The sequence below is a fragment of the Lonchura striata genome, chromosome 18, assembly GCF_046129695.1.
Source record: "Lonchura striata isolate bLonStr1 chromosome 18, bLonStr1.mat, whole genome shotgun sequence".
NCBI classification, from domain to species: Eukaryota; Metazoa; Chordata; class Aves; order Passeriformes; family Estrildidae; genus Lonchura; species Lonchura striata.
In genome coordinates, this window is record NC_134620.1 from 13,073,459 (window position 1) to 13,097,248 (window position 23,790).

A 23,790-nucleotide genomic window follows, 5' to 3' on the forward strand; every position below is an offset into this window, starting at 1 on the left:
CGGGCGGCGCGGCCCCTCCCGCCCCCGGCGCTCCCATGGCGGCGGCCGCGGCCCCGCTCCGCTTCCCGCCCTGCCCCTTCCCCTGAGGAGGCGCCGCCCGCGCTCCGCTGCCGGTAAGCGACGGGGGGGGGCTCACCGCAGCCCCGGGAACCGGCCCCGGGGCGGGGGAACGCATCGGCCTTTCCGCGGCGCCACGTCCGCCTCGGCGGCTCCGGCAGCGGGGAAAGGAGCCCGGCGGGAGCGGCTGCGGCTCCTCCGGGCCGGCGGACCGGCCCCTGCCCGCCGGGAGAGCCGCGTCCCGCCGAGCCGGGCGGCCGAGGGGCCGAGCGGCTGAGGGGCCGAGGGGCCGGGCGGCTGAGGGGCCGGGCGGCTGAGGGGCTGAGGGGCCGGGGTAGGCCGGGGGAGGATGCGGCTCCCCCACACGGCTCTGTCCCGGCGTGTGGACTCAAACAACAGCGACACGGCTGGTGTATTTTAATGTGTCACACTTTGGGGGATTTTCGGATGAACACAGTGCTGGAAGCGCTCCTTGCACAGGCTGTTCTGACACAGCCGTGAGCCTGTGCCATGTGTGCTCTCCCCCGCTAGACAATGGCTGACTGGGCCCCCATAGCGAAGGAGTACGACCCGCTCAAGGCTGGCAGCATCGATGGCACGGACGAGGAGCCCCACGACCGGGCCATATGGCGGGCGATGCTGGCACGGTACGTGCCCAACAAGGGCGTCACGGGGGATCCTCACCTCACCCTCTTTGTGGCGAGGCTCAATCTCCAGACCACAGAAGAGAAGTTAAAGGAGGTGTTTTCCCGCTATGGAGACATCAGGAAGATCCGTCTGGTTCGAGACCTGGTCACAGGATTTTCCAAGGGTTATGCGTTTATTGAGTACAAAGAGGAGCGCGCGCTGCTGAAGGCGCACAGAGATGCCAACAGGCTGGTCATCGACCAACATGAGATCTTTGTAGACTTTGAACTGGAAAGAACTCTCAAAGGTTGGATTCCCCGGAGGCTTGGGGGTGGGTTTGGAGGCAAAAAGGAATCCGGGCAGCTGCGGTTCGGAGGACGGGACAGACCTTTCCGAAAGCCCATCAATTTGCCAAACATGAAAAATGATTTCTATGGAGAAGGATCATCAGAGAAAAGAAACTGGTCTCGTGAGGGAACGAGGGACTGGAGAACAAGGGACCGGGACCATGAGAGGAGTAGGGACAAACGCTGGCCCGAAAGGGAGAGGTCGTGGGCTTGGGGTGACAGTGAGAGAGAGAGAGACTCCAAAGAGGAGAGGAGCAGGGGGAGGGAAAGGAAGGACAGAGACAGGAAGGACAGGGACAGAGACCGGAGCAGGGACAGAGATACCAAGAAGCAAAGAGATGATGATAAGCACCGATAGGTGACTGTGCCTTGTCCTTGAGGTCCGTGACCTACCCTTATGGCAGCTCAGGGCTGTGACAGCATTTCCAGAACAAGCTGTGGTGTTGCCACCTTGTGCCTGTGACTCTGCTGCCAGCAGCTCTCTATGGTTTGGTTCCTACTGCAGTTCAGATGTGTGTCAAATTGTTCTTTAGAGAAAATAAACTTTTGTATGAATGGTTTTGAACTGGTGATTGCTGTAAGAAATGCACCGTGTGTACAGGCATCCCACTGAGATGAGCACACACCTTGTCTGGCTGCCTGGGTGAGGAGTTATCCGTGTGCCAGATGTCCACAGGTCTGTTATGAAACAGTCCCATGCTGGAGACACACGATTGGAATGGCAACAAACTTTTGTGCCCCAAAACAGAAGCTGATGGGAAATGGTTTCATTTTTGTGAAGACACTGGGACAGGCAAGGCCTTTATTGATACTGTGTCCTTAACTAGTTCTGCCAGGTGAGAGAGAAACATGGGACCAATCCACTGTCTATGACATGGGAGGATGAAACTCCTTTGTACAGAGGAATGTGCACCACAGGACAGTAAACACATCAGAAAATGCCTCATGATCCTGATGAATCCATGGGCAGTCACTGAAGGAGGGTGTCATGGGTAAATGTGGTTGCAGCTGCACTCATTCTGTCCTCACCCTTCTACACAGGATTTAAATCCATTCTGGAAATTGGACTTGCTGCTGGTTTTAGCTGAATTGGGGAAAAAGGGCAAAACATCTGTTTCAGGGCTAGGATGTGTAAATACAGACACACCTCTTCCATTAAGGAGCTTACAGTACTTTCTAGAAAAGGCTCTGTCATATTCTTTGTCATCATAAGCCATTCCTAAATATGTAATGTATTTTAAAATGTATTTCATAAATCTTGGAATGGCTCTGTCCTAAACCTTGTCTGGCTTGAGGCTGTATTTCCATGAAGTTGTACACAGACAGATCCATAAGCTGCATCCCCAAGAATGGATGGTATTACTTTCCACAAAAAAAAAAAAAAAAAAAAAAGACACAAGTCTCGCAGAAATATGTGTTTTTCAGAAATATTTATTAAACTGTTAAAATTATTTACTGCCCAACCAAAAAAAAAATTAACCAACCCAAAAAATGTCAGTGATCCTGCACTTGGCGGGCAGGATTGTTACACCCCTAACCTGCCAGCATCCTGGCCCCTTTTCTAAAAGCAGGTTTTCCTTGAATATTGACAAACAATACATGACAGATCTTCAGATCTTTACAACCACTTCCCTCTGCGCCATCCTTCCCGATGGCACTTGGGGTGTGTGGATGCAACATTGCCAACATGAGAACGAGTGGTTAATGCCAGCAGGTCAGGAGGAGCTGTGAGGGGTTGAGGTAAAGCTGCAGAGATGTGGGAAGGCTGTCCTGCCTCCTGCAGTTTGGTGTTGGCTGCAGAGCTGGCCCGACAGAGCCCCGGGCTCCGCTGGACATGCACCAGGCCTGGAGATTTCCTTTGTGCTGCACCAGCTTAGCTTGGGTCTGTGAAGCTCCATTATCCCAGCTCGTTGCTCTCAGCTGATTTCCAAAGGGATCTGCTTACTCAGGCCCACGTTCCTGTGTTGTTTCTGCTCACTGTATCCCTTCTGAATGAGCCACACGACTGAACTGTGCTTGGGACAGACTCCATGGGGTCATCCACAATTTAACTGCCTGGTATGACTGTACTGCACTTTTTGTTTTCTTATATGGAAGCGAAGACAAATGAAGACACTCCCCCCATTTAAGAGTTGCAAGTGCTGCTGTTTTAAGGATGTTACCAAAACATAACCAGGCAAAAACACATCTAGCCCATACCCACATTAGACTCTGATCACCATGTCCCATATAAGGCCACGTGTCCCCCCTGCCCCGAGCTGCAGTGGCACCAGGGGGGCACAGTAAACACTTTCCCTTCCTAGAACACACAGAAGGTCCACGTTGGAATGAAGCAATTACAGCCAGAAGCAGGACAGCACACAGCCCACCACTGCAAGGAGAGGTTTTACTGCCAGGGTTTTACTACAGATGCTGCTCACACACATTAAAAATCCACTCTTGGATCACCCTGTAATAAAAACTGGTCTGCACGAAGTCCTCTGGAGGCCTTTGAGAGTTCCTCCTACACTCAGGACCTGGAGTAGTTGAAGATTTGCTCTGGCCTGAGCTGTAATTCCTGTCCTTGGTGCCACTCCTGAGAAGAGGCTTCTAGGGAGCAGGTGGAGCAGCATGGGGTGTGGTGCCAACAGCAGCTCCCAGTCCCTGGCACTGAGTTTCTCGTGCAGAAGCTGCCCATGGCCCTGCTGGCACGAGATCTTCCCCATGAGCAGTGGTTTCCAGCATGGACCTTCCCAGCCAGGGCCAAGGCCACGGAGACACCTCAGCCCTGTCCTCACACAGAGCCATGGATTCATGCTCCCTCTCCCTCCTGGTCAGGTCCTCGTGGAGTGTGTGGAGCAGAGGTGGGGAGTGCACTGGCACTGGGTGTCCACAGCACTGTTGCTGTGAGGTTTTAGTTTTGGAAGGACAACCTCGGTCAGGCCCGGGGTCTCACCAGCTCAGCTGCGAAGCAGATCCAGCCCCAGCCCTTGGGGTTGGCTGCTGGGCTGTTGCTGGCAAGTTCAGCCTGTAACAGGGGCTACCCAGACATCTGCCACCACCAGAGGAGCAGCTTCACACACAGAATTCATCTGCTCTGCCCACGTAGTGTTTAGTCAAGAGAAAAGGTTGGGCTCATGTCTAGGTCAGTGAAATAGTTCACATCAGCCAGCTGAGGATGTGTTTCCCTCTGAAGCTGGGCAGTCTTACCTAGACAGGAAACTGAAGTGTGACTTAATTAAAAACCTGTCTGTGGGAAAGATCTAATTCTTTTACAGCAGCTGCCTGCTACACTGTGCACTGTGAGGAAGTCTCTGGTAAGAAGGGAAAAATTCAAGAGTTAGGATTCCTCCCTGTAGGCAATTTGTTTTCCATTAATACTGCAGAACACAAGGCACGCTCACCTCGTACATTGGCTCTTCATGCTTTAGGCACTATAAGCACAAGGGAAATGTACACTCACTGTCCCTCTCAAGGCTACTCCAGTTATCACTGTGCCAGGTGGGTTTCCAAGGGGTGACTCTGCAAGATGCTGATGCCAGCAGCACTGACAGGACACAGCAGAGCTGTGGGCTGCCTCCAAGGGCATCCAGCTGTCATATCCCTCTTGAAATAATTCTTACAGAAATAAAAAGCAAACAACCAGTAGTGTTAACAAACAGGGTAGAAGAGTCTTTGCCCTTTACTAGATATACACTGCAAACAAACTTCTAATAATGGCAGAGGTCCTTTTTTGGTTTAAAGAAGCTTGTGTTACTGTAGTTAATGCATGAACAAGATCATAGACTTGTTATTCAGCACAAAACAAGTCATCTAGAAGCTTCCATGTCCCAGGGTGTCAGCAACTGTTACTACAAAGCCTGGGTTCCTGTTTGCAGCAAACAGTCACCAAGTGAACAGTGAGGGATCCCTTTTGGAGAGTCTGAAACAACCCCCGAGGTGTGCAAGGCAAGTAAAAGTGACGAGCTGCCGTGATGCTTTACAGAAGCTTCTTGTTACGAGACTGTCGAGATCTACTGCAGCAAACCAAACACCTCAGGGGTTTAGTCACAGGTGTTGCAGGGCTTCTTGTCCTTGTTCCATGTAGGAGTCATCTCTGTTTGAATGTGACCATTGTCCAAAAGTTTCCTGGAAGTGGACATTTTTCTGTGATGCCTGCATACGTTTTTTATCACGAGAGAAGAAACTAAACCTTCCGGGATGGGAGCAGTGAGAGGGAGGGAAAAGAAAGAACAGTGTTTACCATCCTGAAAGCACTTCAAACACCCACCCCAATACACAGCACAACAAAACACCGAGCAAAAAACTCTGTTTGCATCTGCAGAAAATCAAGGCAGAGCGGCCTGATGGGAGTGCATGTCAGAATGTTGTTAGGAATGGAGTCATTGCAATCTCAAGCAGTTTGGCTAGAGAAGCTTCAGATAAGCTCTAAATGCTGTTGACTCTACAAGGTGCAGGTATCATTTAGATTTGGGTTCCCCCTTCCCCAGCTCTCAGGTAACGAAGCCACACGATCCAGGTTAGTTTCTTGGCATAAGTAAAGTGGTATCTTTGGCATTAAATCTGTATATTTTACCACAAAATAGAAATATATTTTTTTTTAAGGTTGTCAGCAGGGAAGTTCACAAGATAAGAAAATAACTCTCCACATTTTTTCCCAGTGTAGAGGTTTTGATACATAGACTTGATTCCTGCAAAAAGGAATGAATAAATGCACCTATGTGCATGAGAGTTTGCAGGATGAAGGCTCTAAACAAATGCACACGAGTGTGCACGTCATTTCCTGTCACACAGCTTGGGTGCTCTAAGATAATGACGTACATGAACCAACAGCCATTTAATACACATAAAATATATAGCTGGAAAAATCCTTAGTATTGTTTCATTTGTATGGGATGAAGTTACTGGATTAGGCAAATTCAATGTTCGTTGTGGGTTCAGTACAAGAAGTGTTAGTGCAGTGTTCAGGCCTGCTGAGAAATGCAAAAGTTGTGGTTCCAGCTACCAAAGGACTGAGTTGGCTGTGGATCCCTTTGGTCTTGGTGCTGGGCAGGCTTCAGGAGGTGAAGATTGTTTTGCCTGCACTGTACCAAGTGTCACACAGGACAGGAACTGCTAAATGCTACCCAGTAAGGGATCGTGCCAATAGAACCTCAGCTTTGTCAGGGGCTGGAATACTGGCCAGGGCAAAAACCTGACCCTGAGTCCACGCTCACCTTCCTCAGCATTCTCCCAAATCCCACTCTCCCTTCATCCCCCTCAGCCCTCCCAGCTGCCTTGTGCAGAGCAGGGAGTTTGACCTTCCATGTCTCTCAATACACAGGAGGCTGGATGATAATAACCGAGAATATTAAAATAATTACTTGTTGTTTAGAAAGGGCAGTAAACCACTACACAAGTTAAGTGCACATAAATAACAGTGCCAGCAGAACCTGAACTTTTGCATTTCCTGGCTTCAAATGTGCAGCCTTAATAGTGAAATAAGTACTTTGCACTTAATTAGCCTCATACTTTTCTAGCACCTTCATCACAGGAGCTCATGAGTTCACACACATATACTGAATATTTTCAGGGCCAGAGCTAGCTCCAGCTGATAAAAGGAGTGTTTAGTGACCGAGCCTTTCTACAGAGCACATTTGGTTCTGCCTGCTCAGGGTTACTGTCTGGAAGCTCACACAAAGGACTGCTGTGTTTATACAGTCAGTTTCAAAGCTCAGTAATTTTTCACTTTATCAGGAAATTAAGCAGGAGAAAAAGAAGTTCGTAAATCTCTAAAGGGTTCAACTTTTAAAATTCCTTCTGAAACAATGAAAATTGTTATTATGCCTAGAAAATTTTCATGGAGGATGTTTGGAAAAAGCCTGTCTGTGTGGAGAGGAAACTGTGTCATTGCTGTAAATAGAAAGATTGCTAAAGCAGCAGTTCTAATGCAAAGAGACTTTGAATTAACAATTATCAGTATGTCTTCCAGGAGAGCCAAGAATTGGATGACAGAATTGATTATGAAGAGTTTACACTCTATTTCAAAATACATAATTAGAGACAAAATATACAGGGCATAGATAGAAAGACATGAAAGCAACAGCCTGTAATTAACAGTGGAAATTAATGTGGAAATCAGCCTCTCCATTCTGTAACTCTAACTAATGATTGTAACAAATTATTAGAAACGAGTTTCTCAAAGAGCACTGGTGAGAACTGTGAATAGCTTTGCTTAGGAAGCAGATTAACAGATGCTGGTTAAAACTCCATATTGCACCGATTTTCCAAGGAATAATGATTGGTTTAGTGTGGCAACATTAAGGCAAAAGGTGATAACATGTCAGTTGGAGGATGAGCATGGAGGACTGGGATAAGTACTGACACTGACTGGTCATTCTGATTGGCACTTTGATCCTCTGGGATCCCACTGGCAGCCAGGAGAATGCAACCAGCAGTGCTTGTTAACACAGGGTCATGCAAGAGGAAACCACAGTACCAAACATTTTAAAAAAATTCCTACAAGGGACACAAGTCTTCTTATTGGCTGCAATGTGGGATCGTCTGGAATCAATCCAGCTGCTACCATGGGCATTATGGCTGTAAAGATCCTGGTCAGGAAAGTACAGACACAGAAGAGATAAGACTGGAGCAAGGGAAAGAAAAGGCATTCCATTAAAAAGAAAAGAGGCAAACATGATACACGGGGTTACTTTAAATTACAACACAGGACACGTTACACGGAGAGGGGGATCTGCATCACCCAAGACAGCTCTCCTCAGTGAAAAACTCTTGTTCAGAAATACCATTTATTGTAGCAGTTTCAAATGCTTTTGGATTTCTAAAAGATACCACTTTCCTGTTGTAAGGCAGCCTGCGACCTGGGTTGGGTTTCATGAAGGTATGACCACCTCTAGCAATGCAGAGCAGAGTGCACATTTTTGTTCCAAGAGACAAACAGGCACAGGCACAATGAAATGAAGGATGAAGGTGTGTGTGTTAAGAAATACAAAACAAGACTCTTCTGTGACTACTGGATTGGCAAAGGGTTAGAGAGGACCAGCATTACAGTTAAAGATTCCACAAGGGTAACAGTTGATATTTTCAAGTTAAAAAACAGTATTGCAGGTGAACTCTTGAAATAACCTCCTAGGAAGCTCCGTGGTTAAAAGGCCTGTGTGTCTGTTCCAAAGGAACTTGTGTTACTTCTCATGCAGAAAGATGCCAACTGCAGGCAGCTGAATGCTTTTGGGAAACCTTGCAGCTGCTCTGGCAGCAGCATTTAGGAGCTGGCTCGCAGCAAGACGGGTTCTTTGTGAGGGTTCAGCACTTCCACTGAGCATTAGCCACTGCATGCAGCACAGAGGCTGAGAGAGCCGAGTGCTCTGCGCCCAGCCAGCCCCAGCCAGCCCTGCCAGCACACCTCCATCCGTACCTGCAGCACCCTCTGTCTGTCTAAGGATTCTCCTCACAGGCTCTCCCTTGTGCCAAATATTTTTTTGAACTGTGGACTAATGTCAATTAAAGATTAAGTTGAAATCACGAGAGACATTTCACTTGTGACCAAACGCAGCTCTCCCCAGCTCACTAACTGCTGTTCTGAGATTAAAATGGAAAACAAATGGGCAAGCACTGTTGGATCTTTAGCAGCAGGCAGGATTTCTATTTTTGTGCAACATGGCACATCCTGAGCTGCAGAGCTGACAGACACACCAGCTTTTGTAGACTGCAAGAATAGGAAGAAAACTCCTGGCTGCTTGAGGCATGACATCAGTGACAAACAAGCACGTAGTCTTAAGGAGAAAACAAAAGGGTGTTTTCTGCTCCAAACAGAGGGAGCATTTTTAATCCTTGGACTTTTCCTCCTCAGTAAAGCCTCCTGGTTACATTATTTCATTAAAACTCTGTCATGTGATGTGGGAGAGACAAATGTTCGAGTCAGGCAGTCTGAGATGAGAACTCAGAGTTTGCCCCAAACGTGCCAACCCAGAAAAAAATGCTGATTTCTGTAGCTTCTGTTTTCCTTTTGTTGTGGAATTGCAGCACTGAATCACCTGAGCACATCTTGGATGGCACAGGCTACACATCCATATGGCTCATTCCCCCAGACTCTGTGTGACAAAGGCAAAAAGAGCACATTGCACAGGCAAGCATAAAACTCCCCTTGAGAGGGCTCCTATTTTTGTACTTCAGCTTTTTGTTTAATCAGGAGGAAAACTCTGAAAGAGAAGGAAAAGCAACGCCACTTTCCTCTGTAAAGGCACTCTGCATGCAGAGAGCAGCACTGGAAGTTTTCATCACATCACTGGGGACAGAGTTCATGTGCCAGGGTGTTCCCCAGGCAGCCAGAGGGACCCTGGGGAGGGAGAAGGGAGCTCTGGGGACACCTCACAGAGGCAGGGACTGCAGCTGGGGCAGGAGCATGTTGGGACAGGACAGAAGCTACACTGGCTTCTCTGGTTTGCCCAGCAGTGACACTTCCTGACTTTTTAAAGCCCAACTATAAGTACAGTGTTCACAACACACAGAGACGGGAGGAGGAAAGGAAAATAAAACCCCACCAGAGAAATCCTATCCAGACAGGCTGCAAGAATGAGACAAACCTGAAAACTGTTCCCATCCTTCAGATTACTCAGGTAGACAGTTTTCTATTCCCTTATTTAATATGATGGTTAAGTGGAGAGAGAGCAGAGTGAAACCTGGGGACAGAGCATGACATCTAAAAGAAGTCATTTCAGCTTAGGCAGAGTCAAAACTAATACCTCACCAGCATGTGCTCTGCCTTACAACCTCTATTTACATTTTTATGCTGCCTTTGCTTCATCAAAGGCAGCATTTCAAATCAAACATAGGAGCTGCTCAACACAAACTCTGTGAGCTGAAACCAGCCATTCTCTACAACAGAATTAGCTTTTAAAAACTCTAAAAGAAATGTAAAGGAAACTTTACAGTTAATATCTTGTGCGACACAGTATGATCATCATCATAATCACCACAGTCACAGAATGAGAACTGAAATCCAAACTTAAAGTGTATTTTCTACTCAAGTGAGAGGAAGGTTTCTCTCAGCACAGGCAGAAAGTTGCAGTCTACTGCAAATAATCAACAGTGCCCTCCTGACTTCCTGGTGTTTTGGGTCAGTCCAGATCTTCCTATGGAATTTACTCTCACAGGGCTGCAGCTGTTACTAAACAAGGACTGAAGGTTGTGGACATGGGGACAGGATGGAAGAACTCTTTATGTGGAAACAACAGTTCCAAAAACACTTATGCAGTTTAAAAAGTTAAGCTTCTGGTATCATAAAAATCTAAAGAGTTGCTGTGAGAAGACTTAAGTTGAAATAAATAAATGTACAGGAGGGAGTTTCAACAGAGAAAAAGACTGGCCAACACAGTGATTTTATAATTAAGTGATACTCTAGTAACAGCACATCTCTGGCAGTAAGCTTTGGTGCCAACAGCAGCATTCATATTTCAGAAAAAGGTGGGGTTCTTTTAGCCAAGCAAGTGCCCATCCTCTCAGCAGCAAATTTGCTCAGCAAACAGAAGGGTTTTGTGCTGCCCACATAGTGCAAGTCGGGGTCTAAAGGCTTCAGTCAACAGGGAAATGGACACAGTGAGGTCATGGGAAAATGATAATCCAAGCCTGAAAGTTGTCTCAGATCTAGGCAAAAGTTTTGGCCAAAACCAACTGTTGTTTCACATCTGCCAAGTACTCATTCAGTGTGTCTCTCATATACAGTAGGAATGTGGCTATCTGAATTTTTAAAGTCTTTAAAATTGTCCTATGCATAAGAAACATTTGGTATTTACAGACTGTACCCAGTATGCTTAGCAAATGTGCTACTTACAGTCGTTTGATTCCAGATTCAGGCTGAGTTGAGGGTTTTGGCTGAATTATGGGTGTAGGCTGTGGGGATCTAGTTTCTTCTTCCATTTCCTCACTTGAAAGAAAGAAAAGATAATTAATGTTCTCCTCCCAAGCCATGGAAGCACTTTGAGATCTACAATTCAATCTGAGGTAGCACTGTTGATGAAGGAATGCAAAAAGATCCGTTCAAAACCCATTCAAATAAACTGAAGATTTTTTATCAACCAAGGATCAGCAGCAAGAACTGAGACTCCATTCAATATTTTCTTCCCTTTGTGACAAGGAGAGGGAGAAGAGGAATGGATTAAACAAAAGGTCTAGAATTTTCATTTTAGACCCACTCCTATCCTCATTTCTTGAAGTTCAAATGTGTTAGATGTTTGTAATCTTTCTAGGATTCAGGGCAGAGCAGGGAGTTAGGGAAGGACAAGTTTGAGGGACGGGGTTCCAACTGAGGCTGCATTCTTGCAGTCTCTGCACAAGCCTTTGCAGGAACACGAACTTGGGCAGAACTTCATTTATTGTTTCTACACCTGCCCTGTGGCTCCCTGAGTATTTCATCCAACAGGAGAGGAGATGTAACCCACCTTTTGTAATATAAAAGCTCCTCCTGAAGCAAAAACACTCTAGATTTCAGTTCATTCCTCTCGTGAAGGACATCCCGGAGCTCCTGCAGGGTGAATCTTGGGCGATTGGGATCTTTTAAGTCCATTGCCATTTTTTCTGACTCAGAGAGACAATCATCATTGTTTGGTTCTGCCTAGGGAGTAAAATGTGGACTTTAAATTCACTGTCCAATTCAAATGTCCAACTTTTGATAAGTCAGTTTTAGGAATTCAAACTTTTAACAAATAGTGTAAATCAAACATTTTTATTAGTTTTTTATGGCATGGCAAAGGTCATACAGTTCCTTCCAGCTCCCCCCGCAAAGAAGTGTCTTCTTCTAGTGTAAACATACAATGATAAAAAAATCACAAGGTTCTGGGAAGGGTACTTGGAACTGAGATTCTGAAAAGCAGCTCCCAGCCTTAAGAGGCAGGAATTATAACAATACAAATAAAGGCAGGACACTCTGTTCCAGGAAAATACATTTGAAATGTAGCAAAGTCCATTTGAAATGTGATTTTTTTTGCAAGGACTGATAAAGGCCAGCACATGAAATCAGAGCTGCCAGCAGCCAGGTCAGCCATTCACTCTCATAGGAGGATGCAAAGATCAGAGTCTCAGAGCTCCTGTGTGGCAGTGACAGCTTGCTGGGATACAAGCTGGAAATTTGAGGAGTTGAGAAGTGAAATTCCTACACAGTCCATGTTTTGTAATCCTGACTCTACCCTCTTCTAAGCTCCTGTGTTTGTGAAATGGTTTGTCCATACACTGATCCATGATTTCAGGCTGAACTTGGCTAAGGTGCCACTGATCCATGATTTCAGGCTGAACTTGGCTAAGGTGCAAGGTGCATTTCAGGTGAGTTTCAGCGGGGTGATGCTCACTTGGGCACTGTTTGATCACCCTTGCACAGACTACATGGAATAAAGATTGATGCAACAAGAGGTTCAAAGGAAATCACCCAAACACTTTTCCTCCTCTTCACCCGCTAGGTACAGGTATGAGCTGCTGTCTCTTCTTTTGGTTGTATATTTGTCCCATCTCTCTGCCCAGATAAGCTATTTTTGCTAGATTTGGCTCAAACCAGCAAAGACTGAGCAGCCTGTACCCGATGCAAATGTCCTTGACTGAGGCCAGCCAGCAATGTCCATTCTGGAGCATGCAGCTACTCCAGCTTTCTGCTTGCCACTGCAGTTCCTGTGGGAGCAGTGTCCTGGCAGAGGGAGCAGGGACGGCTCTAATTAGAGGAGGCACCATTGCCATGGAACTGATGAGTTGGAGAGAGGTGAAGAATGCATCCTTTCTCTGCAGACACTGAGGACACTTTCACTCCTGCTGGCTCCAGGCCTGGGCTCCCCAGCCCTGTTTACAAAGATGGGTGTCCTGGCTGAATTAACAGCAATGAAATAATCCTTTTCATTATTAATACAGTGCTTGCCCAACTCAGCAGTGACATGTTAACACAACACTGGCTGTCGCATTCCCAGGGGACCAAGGTACCCCATCAGCACTTGTCTCTCCTTTTTGATGTGTGTTCCTGCCTGTTGCCAGTGAAATGCATGTTTCACTGGATGTTTCACTCTCTGCTGCAGTCTGTCAGGCATTTACACCGTGGAGCTCTTACCAGTGCATCAAGCTGAACAGCTCTGTGTGATAGAGCTCCTCTAAGTTCTTAAATATCATGACACCCCTTATTGCATTTCCTGCTCTGCTAAGAGCATCATTAGGAGGGGGAAATGCAGTACATTTGCTTCAGGAATAAAAAAGTAATGTCACAGGCACAAAGGAAAATACTAGGAACCATAAAGAGGACTATGGGATCAACAAATCAGTGCATCTTTTTCTCAGGAAGCTCCCCTCAGATTTGCATTCCTGCTGCTCTGATCTCAGCCCAGCTCCATTTGCAGACTGTCACTTTGCCTGTTCTGCAAGAACCTGGCTCTGCCAGCAGGAACGTTTGCTTTTCATGAACATCTGTGCTCACAACACTTCACTGCACAAATTCTAATAGGAAGCAAAAGCAGAAATAAGGCCAAAGTTAGTTCCTCTAACAAGTGCCTTGAAATATTTATATGTTGATGTGGTAGCACTTAACCAGCTTAATCCTAACTGGTCTGAAGTGCCATAAGAACTGCAGGGACCAGGTGTGCAGAGCTCTGCCCCCACTCTGGGACCACTTCTGGCAGTTTCTGTTCCACTGTGGTTCAGCTGCCACCATCACCCCCATGCACCCCTGTGACCCATCTGGCCTCGAATATTCACAGACCTGGCAAAGCTGAAGCTACTGCTGGCTGTGTGTCTTTTGAAAACCCAGAGCAAGGAATAGGTTTGTCTTCCTCAGGGGGACAGGGTAGGTGTGTACAAAGAAAATGAAGCAAACTCACTACCACAACTCTGCCGAAACACCAAGAGGTACTTCGTACGAAGTCCAAAGCTTTTTAAAAAGCTGTTTAAAAAGTGACCCAAAGTGCCTCTTACCTTTACTTCCTCCCCATTTTGGCTGGCCTGGCTGTCCTCACCCTGCAGTTTTTCTCTGAGCTTGCCCAGCTCTGCTCTCAGGTTGCCCATCTCCTGCTCCTTGGTTTGCAGATACGCTTCCAGCTCCACCTTCTGCTCGATCAGCGCCTTCCCCTGCACCTCAACCACCGTGATCCGGTGCCGCAGGTCGTGGTTAATTTTCATCAGCCTGTTCTGCTGCTGCTGAAGCTGCAAAACATCCATGCAAGGGCTCAGTGTGCCATGAGCCATCATGGCCCAGTCCCAAACATCATCTTGAAGCAGCGGGTTCCTGTTGCATTTAATCTAAAAAATTCCCTCCCTCTCCTCAACCCCAGATTAGTTTTTCTAATATCTAATTATCTACTACAGTTTCAGTCACCCAAATTTAATTGATTTCTAAAGTAAATTCCCCTAGCACAGGGAGATTTTCAGATAAAACCAAATCCATCACTTCTGATATTCAAGGATAGGGTGGCTTATGGGATTCTGAATCAAATCTTAACCCAGGGGAGAAGAAAGACAAGACAGAGGAATCCTCAGTGTTCAGTTTATAAGTACTTTGCTTTCAGCTCCAGGGCTCTCTCCTAAGGCAGGATGTGACCTGCTGGGTGTGTGTGGACAGCCCCAACTCGAAAGGCAGCACCTTCCAGAGGCACTTGGGCAGAGCAGAGATCACTTAGGCCTGGCTTTACTAGCACCAGGAAAGTCCCATGGCCTAAGGACATGAGGCAGTGTGAGGAATGGAAAGCAAAATATGGGTAAGGAGGTCATTCCACAGAAAGTGCCAAATCTCATGTCATGCCTGGAGTCACAGTGGAGTCTGTGACTCATCTGAACAGGCTTGGGCTGAGCAGTGTCCTTCTCGTGCAGAGATGATCCACACTGCATCCCTGGGGTGGGACTGCACTGAAGCCTGACCATTCTGGACACTGCACAGCTCTGCTGGACACTTCAGTTGCAGCAGCACTATTTATATTTTCTGTATGAACTTCAAACTCAAAACCAGGCTGTGGAGGTGTGGGTGAGAAAAAAGAGAAATAGGAAGACCCAGAACCACTTACAGCCTCTATATCCTCATTTTTAAGGCCAAGTTCCCGGTCCTTTGCCCTGATTTCATCCCTCTGTTTATCTACCACTTCCTTCAGCTTCTTCATGACTTGCCGTTCTCTCTCTGACATCCCTGGTTAAAAAAAGAACACAGAACACAAACTAAGGACAGTCAGGAGCTGCTGAGGCTGAGAACAATAGCAATGAGAAATATTTAAGTAGACTCTGGAAGTTGCCTGCTGGTAGAATTACAGAGATGCTTTAGAGGTTACCTCAAGGGTAACAGAGAACGCTGATGACAGAATCCACTCCATAAAGCCACTGCAAAGAGACTCTTTAAAAAAGGAACTGACAGTCCTCAGAAACATTTATAACAGTGAGTGACACTGCTGCATCTTCCTGCCTTAGTAGTTTTACATCAATGTTCATACTGTGCCTCAGGGAGCTTGGTTATCTGTGTGATTATCTCTGGAATCTGCTGGCCAAGGCCTTATGAAAATTGTAAAAAAGATGGTCTGGATCTTCAGTAAGATGTAAACAACATATCACTATTGTGGATTGCATCTGGATCCAAAACAGCTGAGAAGATTGATTTTTAGTTGAAATCCAGTTTTTGAACTAGATTGATTTTTAGTTGAAATCCAGCTTTGTGCTTGGTGAAAAGATGAAACAGGACCTTCAGAGGGTACCCCCACCCTGAATGCAGAACCAAAATTTAGTCTGAATCATGGTCACATATTTTCTCATTTTTTGCCACCCTTTTCCCATCCTATTGTGTGGTAATTCATATTTAGAGTAACTGCACTTGAGAGAAGAATACTTGATAGCATTTCGCTGGTGAGAGGAGTTTGGAACATTGCCAAGAATCCAACACCGATCTTGTCTGAAAATAAAGAAAGGGTTAGACTTAAATCTGACCAATTAATCATTCAGAAATGTCATAAACCACAGGAAACATTCTTCTATTTGCCATTACAGAGATAACTTGGATCTGGCACTGCAGTGATGGACTCGAGAGCAGACACAGAGCAGAGGTTTTACCTTGGTGAGATGATGAATCTCCTTCCCTGAGACTGGCACAGAGATGTGCAGTTTGATGGTCCTGAGCTATCACATGAAATCACGTTGCACAGCATCCTTGAAGATGAAAACCCTGCAGCCAGGGCAGTGTGTGGCTCCCCTGGCCAAAGCCCAGCCCAAGCAGGAACTCAAATTCAGGGTCTGCTGCTATCTGTATTCATTTTGGCAAAGTACTTTGTTATGTGGGTCTTCAGCTTCTTCCATTTACGAACTGCAAGTGGTGCTAATTCACTCCTCACTCTGGGCTGGCTGGAAAGCTGCTTCCTTTTCAATATGTTAAAGCAGCTCCCACGTCAGAAATATTCTCTGTATGCATCAAATGTATCCAGCTAGGAAAGACTCTACTTTCTAACATCAGCTCAGACTTCCTGGTTTTGTTCTTTCCCCATCAGAGAAATCCAGAGTTGTTTCCACAAGAGAAATTAGCTGCATGTCTGTAGGAACTCCAGCTCACAGGTCAGCTACAGAATGAACTGATGGATAATAGAGAAGAGCAGGACAAAGCTCAGAGAAGGAAAGGGAGTAACTGGTGGATGTGCACTCCTGCAGCAGCTGTGGACTCCCATGTAGGGAGTGGACCAGAGCAAAGAGGGGAACAGCAGCTCCAAGCCTCAGTGCTAAAGGACCAGAGCTGTGGTACTGCAGAGAACAGGAACTGCTCTGCTGGGAAAAGGACTGGTGGCCATGGCTGGCCAGGAATTTGGTTCACAGGACGTGTTCCTGTCAAACCCCAGAAAAGAACTGTCAGTGACATGGTGTTCACATTCTAGTGTTACGTTCTCACCCCTTTTAATTCTGTGGTACATTTGCCTGCTCTATTTCTGGACTCTGGTTTTTATCAGCTCTGTGTTCTAGTTTTTCACAGGATAGTTTTAATTCTTTGCTGTGGTACCAGATCATACCTACCAGGGAGAACAAGTGTCACAAACACAAACTGCTGCTTAACTGTTCTAAAAGATCCACATTCCTCTCTCACAACACAGGTCTGGTACTTCCCTGCACCCACAAACCTCACTGCAGGTTCCTGGATCCACTCACTTGGGGTTGGGGCCTGAAACATTGGCTGTATTTAAAACCAAAAGAATCTAAAACTTTGCCTTGAAGTAGAGGGACTGCAGTGAAACTTTAGACTGGTGGTTTCACCCAGAAGGAGGTAGTGAATGCAGCTGTATCCATTAGTACTTGTGAGATGCTTTGAGATCTCTAGATAGCAGGTGCTATTTAAAGGAAAAAATACCATTCAGTGCACCTAAAAGGCTTCAATTGTGTGCACAGATCCTTACAATTTTTATTTCAGGAAATGGTGGGGGGGGAAGGAAAGGTGGGGAATTTTGTGAAACAGTCACATCTCCTTCCATTTCCTCAGGCACTGGGAAAGAGGAGAGGGAAATCACTAAGTGCCCTAAATGTAAAATAATTATCTCTAAATGGTTCAAACTCTAATAAATGCAAGATCTTAAATGGCACACCCAGCCAGCTTCCCCAGGCACATCCTATGAGCAGCTTCCTGTGGTTTGCTGTGATCCTGGTGTTGTTCCAGCAAGAGAATGGAAAGCAGCTGGAGGGGAGGACATCGATAAAAGAAAAGAAACTGGGGGAAAAAAAAAAGTACATGCCTTTTGTTTAGTGATCTGTTCAGTGCTGTGTCCATACAACATCTGTCACTACAGGCCAAGTGCCAGGCAGAGCCTGTGGCACTGCACCATTACCTAAACACTCAGAACGAGTTCAACACCCCTTTTGAAGGGAACTGTAGGTCCTGCAGCACAGGAGGGTCACAGGAGTGCTGCCATCCTGCTGCCTGTCCCTCACCACAGCCAGGCTGGGACAGCAGCTGCCCTGCAGTGGCACAGCAGCCTGCTCGTCCTGTCTGACACACTTGGGTCAAGTTTGCATGTGGCATTTTCCTGGGATATTCCAATCAGTCAGCACCATCAAGTTTCAAGCAGCGCTCCATTTGGGCTTGGGAGGAGTCACTTTGATGGGGGTTACAGGCTCATCTTTAACCCCTCCCTTGTGTTTTGGGTGCTGCTGTCACAGGTCCTTTCACAGGAGCCCTGCTCTGCTCAGACTGCACAGAACTCCTGCTTGCACAGGACTGCCTCTGCCTCACCCAAACACTTCCTCACACTCAAGCAAGGCTCTGAGAATTAACTGGCAGGATTGACTCTCCAGGCCTTGCACACCCAGATCAGTGGTCTCTGCAGCCTGTATAAAATAACCCCTCTCTGTGTGGTGAGTGAGATGAGCTGCTGATCCCCGGGGCCAGCGCTGAGGGGAGATGTGATCACAGAGCTAAAGCATGCTCACACAGGAGCACTGCACTCTGCTCTAAATCAGTGCAGCTAACACAGGATTGAGCTTGACGTGCTGCCTCTTTGGACTCTACATCAAACCACAGGACAGAGACTGAAAGAGAGCAGCAGAACTGCTTTCTGACACTATCCAAACAAGTCACTTGAGGCAAATCTATCCCAGCTCATTAATGACAATATGTCCTAAAAGAAAAACAGTCAGGTTTGATATAATAGATACAAATAATTAAATGGGGTTGATATAAATTAAAAGATTTCACTTCAACCTAATATTTTGGCCAAAGAATATCAGTGATCTCAGAATCTAAGCTCTGGAATGGGCTTATGGGTTTTGTTTGTGTTGTCATACATGGGTAGACACAGTAAAAATAACAGGAAAAGCACGTCTGGCATTTGCTTGGCTGGCTGGATGTGAAGAGTATGGCTATATTTAAATGCAAGCACATGAGCTGCAGTGAGCTAGATGGCCACTGGAAGGGAAAAAAAGAAGGGAAAAAAAAGAAAACAAAGGGGAAGCTGGTTCTTTATAACACAATGTCACTCTTCATGGTCCATGACTCACTGCTGCCATTCTGAATTTTGCATGGAGTTTGTCAGCCTGATGTTGAGCCACTTCTTTGCCACTAATTGACTCCTAATTTGAAAGCACGGCATTTGTTTTAAAAAGTATCTTGAGAGGTTTAATAATTTTTACTTTTTGAAGGTTTCATTATGCTCTTCCCCCATGTAAGTGAGCAGCACTGAGCCTTGGGGAGAGAGTAAGTGCAACTTTCACAGTGTTGGACAGAGTTTCATCCACCTCCAGCAAAATGAGAACCCATACAAGAGATAGACCAAAAGTTTACTTCCAGAGATGCTTTTCAGCCAAACAAAAAGTTGGTTTTCTTTCCCTTATTCCTTTACCTTTTATCATATCTTCAGTGTCATCATGTATTCAGAGATTTTTCTATTTAGGTAAAATAAATAAATAAATAAATAAACAAGCCTTCAAAACCCAGATCTGAATTAATCTACAGGGAAAAACCACACCAAAATATCCAGTCAAAGTATTTTGATAAAGTATTGCTTTTTGTAACAAAGCAAGGACTGAATTTGAAGTAGCAAACTTGCCTTCGTGCTTCTGAAATTCCTCTTCTGTGAAATTAATGTCTTTGTGAGACAAGTTTGTCATCAGTTGTTTATTCTCCTCCTGCAGCTGTGCAATTTGGGTAAGAAGATCCTGTGCTTCCCCTCTCCAGACATCCTCCACCAGTTCTAATTCCTATAGGGTAGATCAGGACAACACATTTATATTTTAAAACATGTTAAGAGTCTTTGACTGGACAATTTACAGATCAAGCTAGTAATAATCCTACTGATTCTTATGGAAAACAATTAAATGAGACTACTTGGAGTTTCTTAGAAGACATCTGCTTTTCTAATGCCACCACCAGGAAACCAGCCAGCACAGCCCCCTTTGCTACATGCTGAATGTGCCCAAGTTGTTGAATGCTGAATGTACCCAGGGGATCATTCCTGATGCAAAGCAAGTTACCCAAAGGATGGCTCCTCATACCCTGCTGTGCTGTGAGGACCACATGAAGGGGGTTGTGCTGGACAAATAACCAAACACCAGCACCAATTCCCTCCAGCACCCCAGGAGGAAACTGCAAAGCTGTTAGAGAGCCCCCAGACCATCCCAGGAACTCAGGGGTGGACATGCTCCTTCTGACAGAACAGCCTGGGCTAAATTCCTGTTAAGAAACACAAGTGTAAACTGGTGAGTGTGTGATCCAGTGCAGCAAAGGCAGAGCTCCTGGTGCACACGATGAACACAAGTGCTGCTTCCTATGTAAATCGTTCTGCTGGAATGTCCTGAGTGGTGTCTGCCTTAGTGCAGCCAGGCCAGCCAAAACAGCTCCCATTTGTCGGGACACTGTGTCAAGAGCAGCTGTCACCAATCCTCATGAAGGTCAAGTCAGGACAAAAAGTAAAAAGTCCTTAAGGAAAACAGTTGTATTTAGAACCTTGCTTGTTCCAAAAGCTTCTCTGCATATCTCACTTCTGCAGTGGGGGGCATTCCCTGCTCCATTTTCACTTATGTTCTTCAGACAAAAAGCTGCATGCAAATCCCTGGAGCCAGGCTGAGTCACTGCTGACTTTCACATCCATCCACATGCCCCTTTCCTACCTAACAACAAAACACATTCACACAACAACCCAGCCAAGCGCAGCTCGAGGCTAAAATAAGCTCTGCTGAGAGATTAAAGGATAGCTCTCTGCTTTGTATGTATGCTCTGATAATGGGAAGTCGTGTTCCTGATGACTTTTGGGTCCAAATGCCATTTTATTCCAGCATTTATTACCCTATTGCTGCTAAAAGTGTTGCAGAAAACATTAGGTGGCAAAGAATAATAAATAGCAAAGGTGTGGTAAGCTACACAGACAACCATTAAAAAGGAAAGAAAATCTCATTAATCACCTATTTTACTTGAAACCCTTTATCTTGAGAGGAAAGTAAATCTGTAATTAAATGGATTTTTCCAAAAACCTGGACTATTTACAGTGATGCTGCCTGTTACAACTCTGTAGCTAAAATAACGCAGTGACCTATTTTAGCAATAAACCAGCACATTCATCTCTTACAAGCATATTGATAAAACCAAAACAGAATGCTCACAAACCCCCAGTCTAAGCTTATATCATTTATATGTTGCTGCACACAACCATCCCAAGGTTTGCCTAGGCAAACTTTGTCATTTATTGCTATTGAAGAGCCCAATGAATTGGAGCAGAAATTAACTTCTGAATCCTCATTAGTGGAAGTACCAGACAGGGAGGCACATCCACAGGCCAGGCAGTGCCAGCCAGCTCAGGAAGCCCCAGGCAGTGGGTACTGAGCCAGGTTTACAAGCAAAACAGATTCACACATAAAGTTTAAGTGCTGAAATCTCATAAACTGATGTTTGCAAAAGCTTTTCTGGGTGTTGTTTTTTTGGTTTTTTTTTGTTTGTTTGTTTTTTTTTTTTTTTTTGGAGGGTTTGAGTCAAAAACTGTTTCTCAGTATCTGAATTTTTCTATTTATCAGCACCTGTGCTGTGAAAGAGGCTTCAAACCCTCACATTGGAACAGGGAAGATGAGAGACCACAGTCCTGTAGGGATCTGGTGCACTAGGAAGCAGCTTGATTAAAAAAAATAAAAGGTATGTATCATGCAGTTTATTTCCTGTAAAATCTGTTTAGACTGAGTAAATTGTTTAAAAACTCCCTGAACCACTTCATGGCCCTCAGAGTAGCTGACAGAGCAGAGGTGGTTGACTGGCAGGAGATCAACTGACATGTTTAGGAAACTTTTTAACACTTATGAGAACTTCAGAAACATCTCCGCAGAACAACTTGTACAATGACACTGGCTCACTTCAGTATCTGCTTCACCCACAGCCTTTGGTAAATATCCAACATGTTTGTATCTGTTCTCTAGACCTTCTTTTTTCATACTCTTGAGACTTTTCAAGACTTTGTACATTAAAAGGTCTTTTACGTTCCTTTTCAGAGGAGACTTCGTCTGCAAAATGTTTCAGGGTTTATCCTAGATTTTCCATATGCTAGATAAAAATCCTTTAGCTGACTATTTTTAAAATATAAAATTGGGATTTATCCAGTTAAGCCAAATCTTGAAATTTGGGGTCTCTCTTCCAGAATCCCCTGTCTCCTGTTTATCCTGATTCTCTGTGTGGAATCAGGAATGGCATGAGGCAGCAGTGATGATTTAGCATAGTCATTTACCAGAAGAACCATTTCTTATGTCAGTTATCTGGATGGTTTAAAGAGTGGATCTCCACTTTTACTGCAGTAACTGGAGCGTGCTGTCCTGCCATAAGAGGCTAACAGGATACGGAAATGCTCTCTGCCTTGGGCTTTAATGGGAGTGGGGTCAGGGAAAGGTATGATCACCCCAGAACAAGCCAAGGGACGTCTTGCCATCAGAGGATGGAGCAGCAATCTGGCAGAGTGCTCTTCCCTACTCTTCAGCTCTAACTCTGCTCTGAAATCACTTGGTTCTCCATCTCTCTCCTATGACTTGTCTAACCCGAAGTCTGTTCCAGGAAAACTAGACTGCTAAATCATTCCCAGCTCCGGAGAGGAAAGTGTATTCTTGTCAGTGACCTTTTCTGACCCAGCAGGAAGCAGCAGAATCCTCTCGTCAGGAGAGGGGATGGAGCAGGAGTCCTAATCGGCCAGGCACAGGGAAAGGAAATGCAGTGACTGGGGAAGGGGTGGAGAAAGGGAAGGAGGGAGGAAACTTCCAGGAGGGAAGGAAACAAAAAACAACAACACGCCCAAAGCCTCAGCGACGCTAAGACAGCATCCGCGCAGAGCCCGCGAGCCGCCCGGGCTGTACCGCACGCGTGCCCCGCCCGCTGCCCCGGCTCCGCGGCATCCCGGCCCGCACGCCGGGCTCGCTCTTTGTTTTCCCGGCGGCGGCGGGGGAGCCGGAGCCCGACTTCCCCAGAGCTGCGGCGGGCGGGGGCAGCCCTGCCCCGCCGCGTCCCCCCGCTCCCCGCCCGCACCTTCTGGTGCTTCCTCTCCTTCTCGATGCGGTCCATCCTCTCCAGGCGCAGGCGGTCGAGCTCCAGGCGCAGCTCCTCCATCTCGGGGTTGATGTGGTTGCGGCTCACCAGCACCTCCAGGATCTCCAGCACCCGCACCACCTTGGGCATGAGGCGGGCGATGGCCTCGCAGCCGTGCTGATCGATCACCCGCTCAAACTCCTGCCCCACGGCCGAGGCGATGTCGTACACGTCCATGACCGTCAGCTCCGCCGCGTTCTTCTCCAGGGCGGGCGGCACCCCGCCGCCGCCGCCGTCCATGGCTCGCCCGGCCCCGCGTTGCCCGCATAGGCGGCGGCGGGGCGCGCTCCGGGCGGGGCGGTCCCGCGGCTCCCGGCAACTCCCGGGAACTCCGGGCGGCTCGGCCGGGGGTGTTTAAACTTGGCCGGGCGGCGCTGGGGGAGCGGCGGCGGGAGGCGGGCGCGGCGTCCCCGCCGCCACCGCCCCGCCGCCAATGCCCGGCGCCGGGCGGGCCGGGGGCGGCCCCGGGGCGGCCCCGCGCATGTCCGCGGCCCCCGCGCCCGGGCCCGGGGCCGTGCCCGCCCGGGGGAGCGGCGGGGGAGGTCGGTGCTCCGCGGGGCTTCGCTTGGGTGGGGAGCATCGCACCGCACCGCACCGCGCCGCACCGCGCCGCATCGCCACCGCGGGTGCGCTTCGCTCGGTGCTTGCGCCGAGCAGCAGCGGGAGCGCTCCCGGTACCGACCTCGCCTGCGGGGAGGAAGCCGCGAGTTTGAGCGGGCAGAGCTCCCCGAAACCGTGTGCGGGGTTCGGGCCCACGCAGAGGATGGAGCGGGC

General features: G+C 47.1%; 2 protein-coding genes across 5 annotated transcripts; one reads left to right on the top strand and one right to left on the bottom strand.

Moving 5' to 3' along the window:
* Nucleotides 1-2: 2 nt before the first annotated feature.
* On the top strand, nucleotides 3-1,590 carry SNRNP35 (small nuclear ribonucleoprotein U11/U12 subunit 35). The gene is made up of 2 exons (XM_021532777.3): nucleotides 3-113; nucleotides 589-1,590. The coding sequence occupies exon 2, from the start codon at nucleotides 592-594 to the stop codon at nucleotides 1,387-1,389; it is 798 nt and encodes a 265-aa protein (XP_021388452.1). The 5' UTR covers nucleotides 3-113; nucleotides 589-591; the 3' UTR covers nucleotides 1,390-1,590.
* An 852-nt stretch (nucleotides 1,591-2,442) lies between these two features.
* Nucleotides 2,443-23,379, bottom strand: RILPL1 (Rab interacting lysosomal protein like 1). Of its 4 annotated transcripts, none has more exons than XM_021532774.3 (8): nucleotides 22,957-23,379; nucleotides 19,517-19,667; nucleotides 15,026-15,144; nucleotides 13,944-14,171; nucleotides 11,447-11,619; nucleotides 10,840-10,932; nucleotides 7,513-7,600; nucleotides 5,089-5,202 (listed from the first exon to the last, which is right to left on the bottom strand). In XM_021532774.3, exons 1-8 carry the CDS (start codon nucleotides 23,254-23,256, stop codon nucleotides 5,197-5,199), a joined length of 1,158 nt encoding a protein of 385 aa, XP_021388449.1. In that variant the 5' UTR covers nucleotides 23,257-23,379; the 3' UTR covers nucleotides 5,089-5,196. The 4 variants fall into 4 exon arrangements, with proteins under 4 accessions (XP_021388447.1, XP_021388450.1, XP_021388449.1 ...); XM_021532776.3 differs by lacking the exon at nucleotides 7,513-7,600 and adding an exon at nucleotides 8,425-8,500 and having other exon boundaries at nucleotides 5,107-5,202; nucleotides 22,957-23,377; XM_021532772.3 differs by lacking the exon at nucleotides 7,513-7,600 and having other exon boundaries at nucleotides 2,443-5,202.
* Nucleotides 23,380-23,790: the final 411 nt, after the last annotated feature.

Excerpts from the sequence above, each read along its gene's own strand:
- RILPL1 (XM_021532772.3), bottom strand. The coding sequence starts at position 23,256 with ATGGACGGCGGCGGCGGCGGGGTGCCGCCCGCCCTGGAGAAGAACGCG. Across the intron at positions 19,668-22,956 it reads AGGAGAGGAAGCACCAGAAG|GAATTAGAACTGGTGGAGGA; the intron begins GTGCGGGCGGGG and ends TCTACCCTATAG. Across the intron at positions 14,172-15,025 it reads AAAATGAGGATATAGAGGCT|CTTCAGCAGCAGCAGAACAG; the intron begins GTAAGTGGTTCT and ends GATGTTTTGCAG.
- SNRNP35 (XM_021532777.3), top strand. The coding sequence starts at position 592 with ATGGCTGACTGGGCCCCCATAGCGAAGGAGTACGACCCGCTCAAGGCT.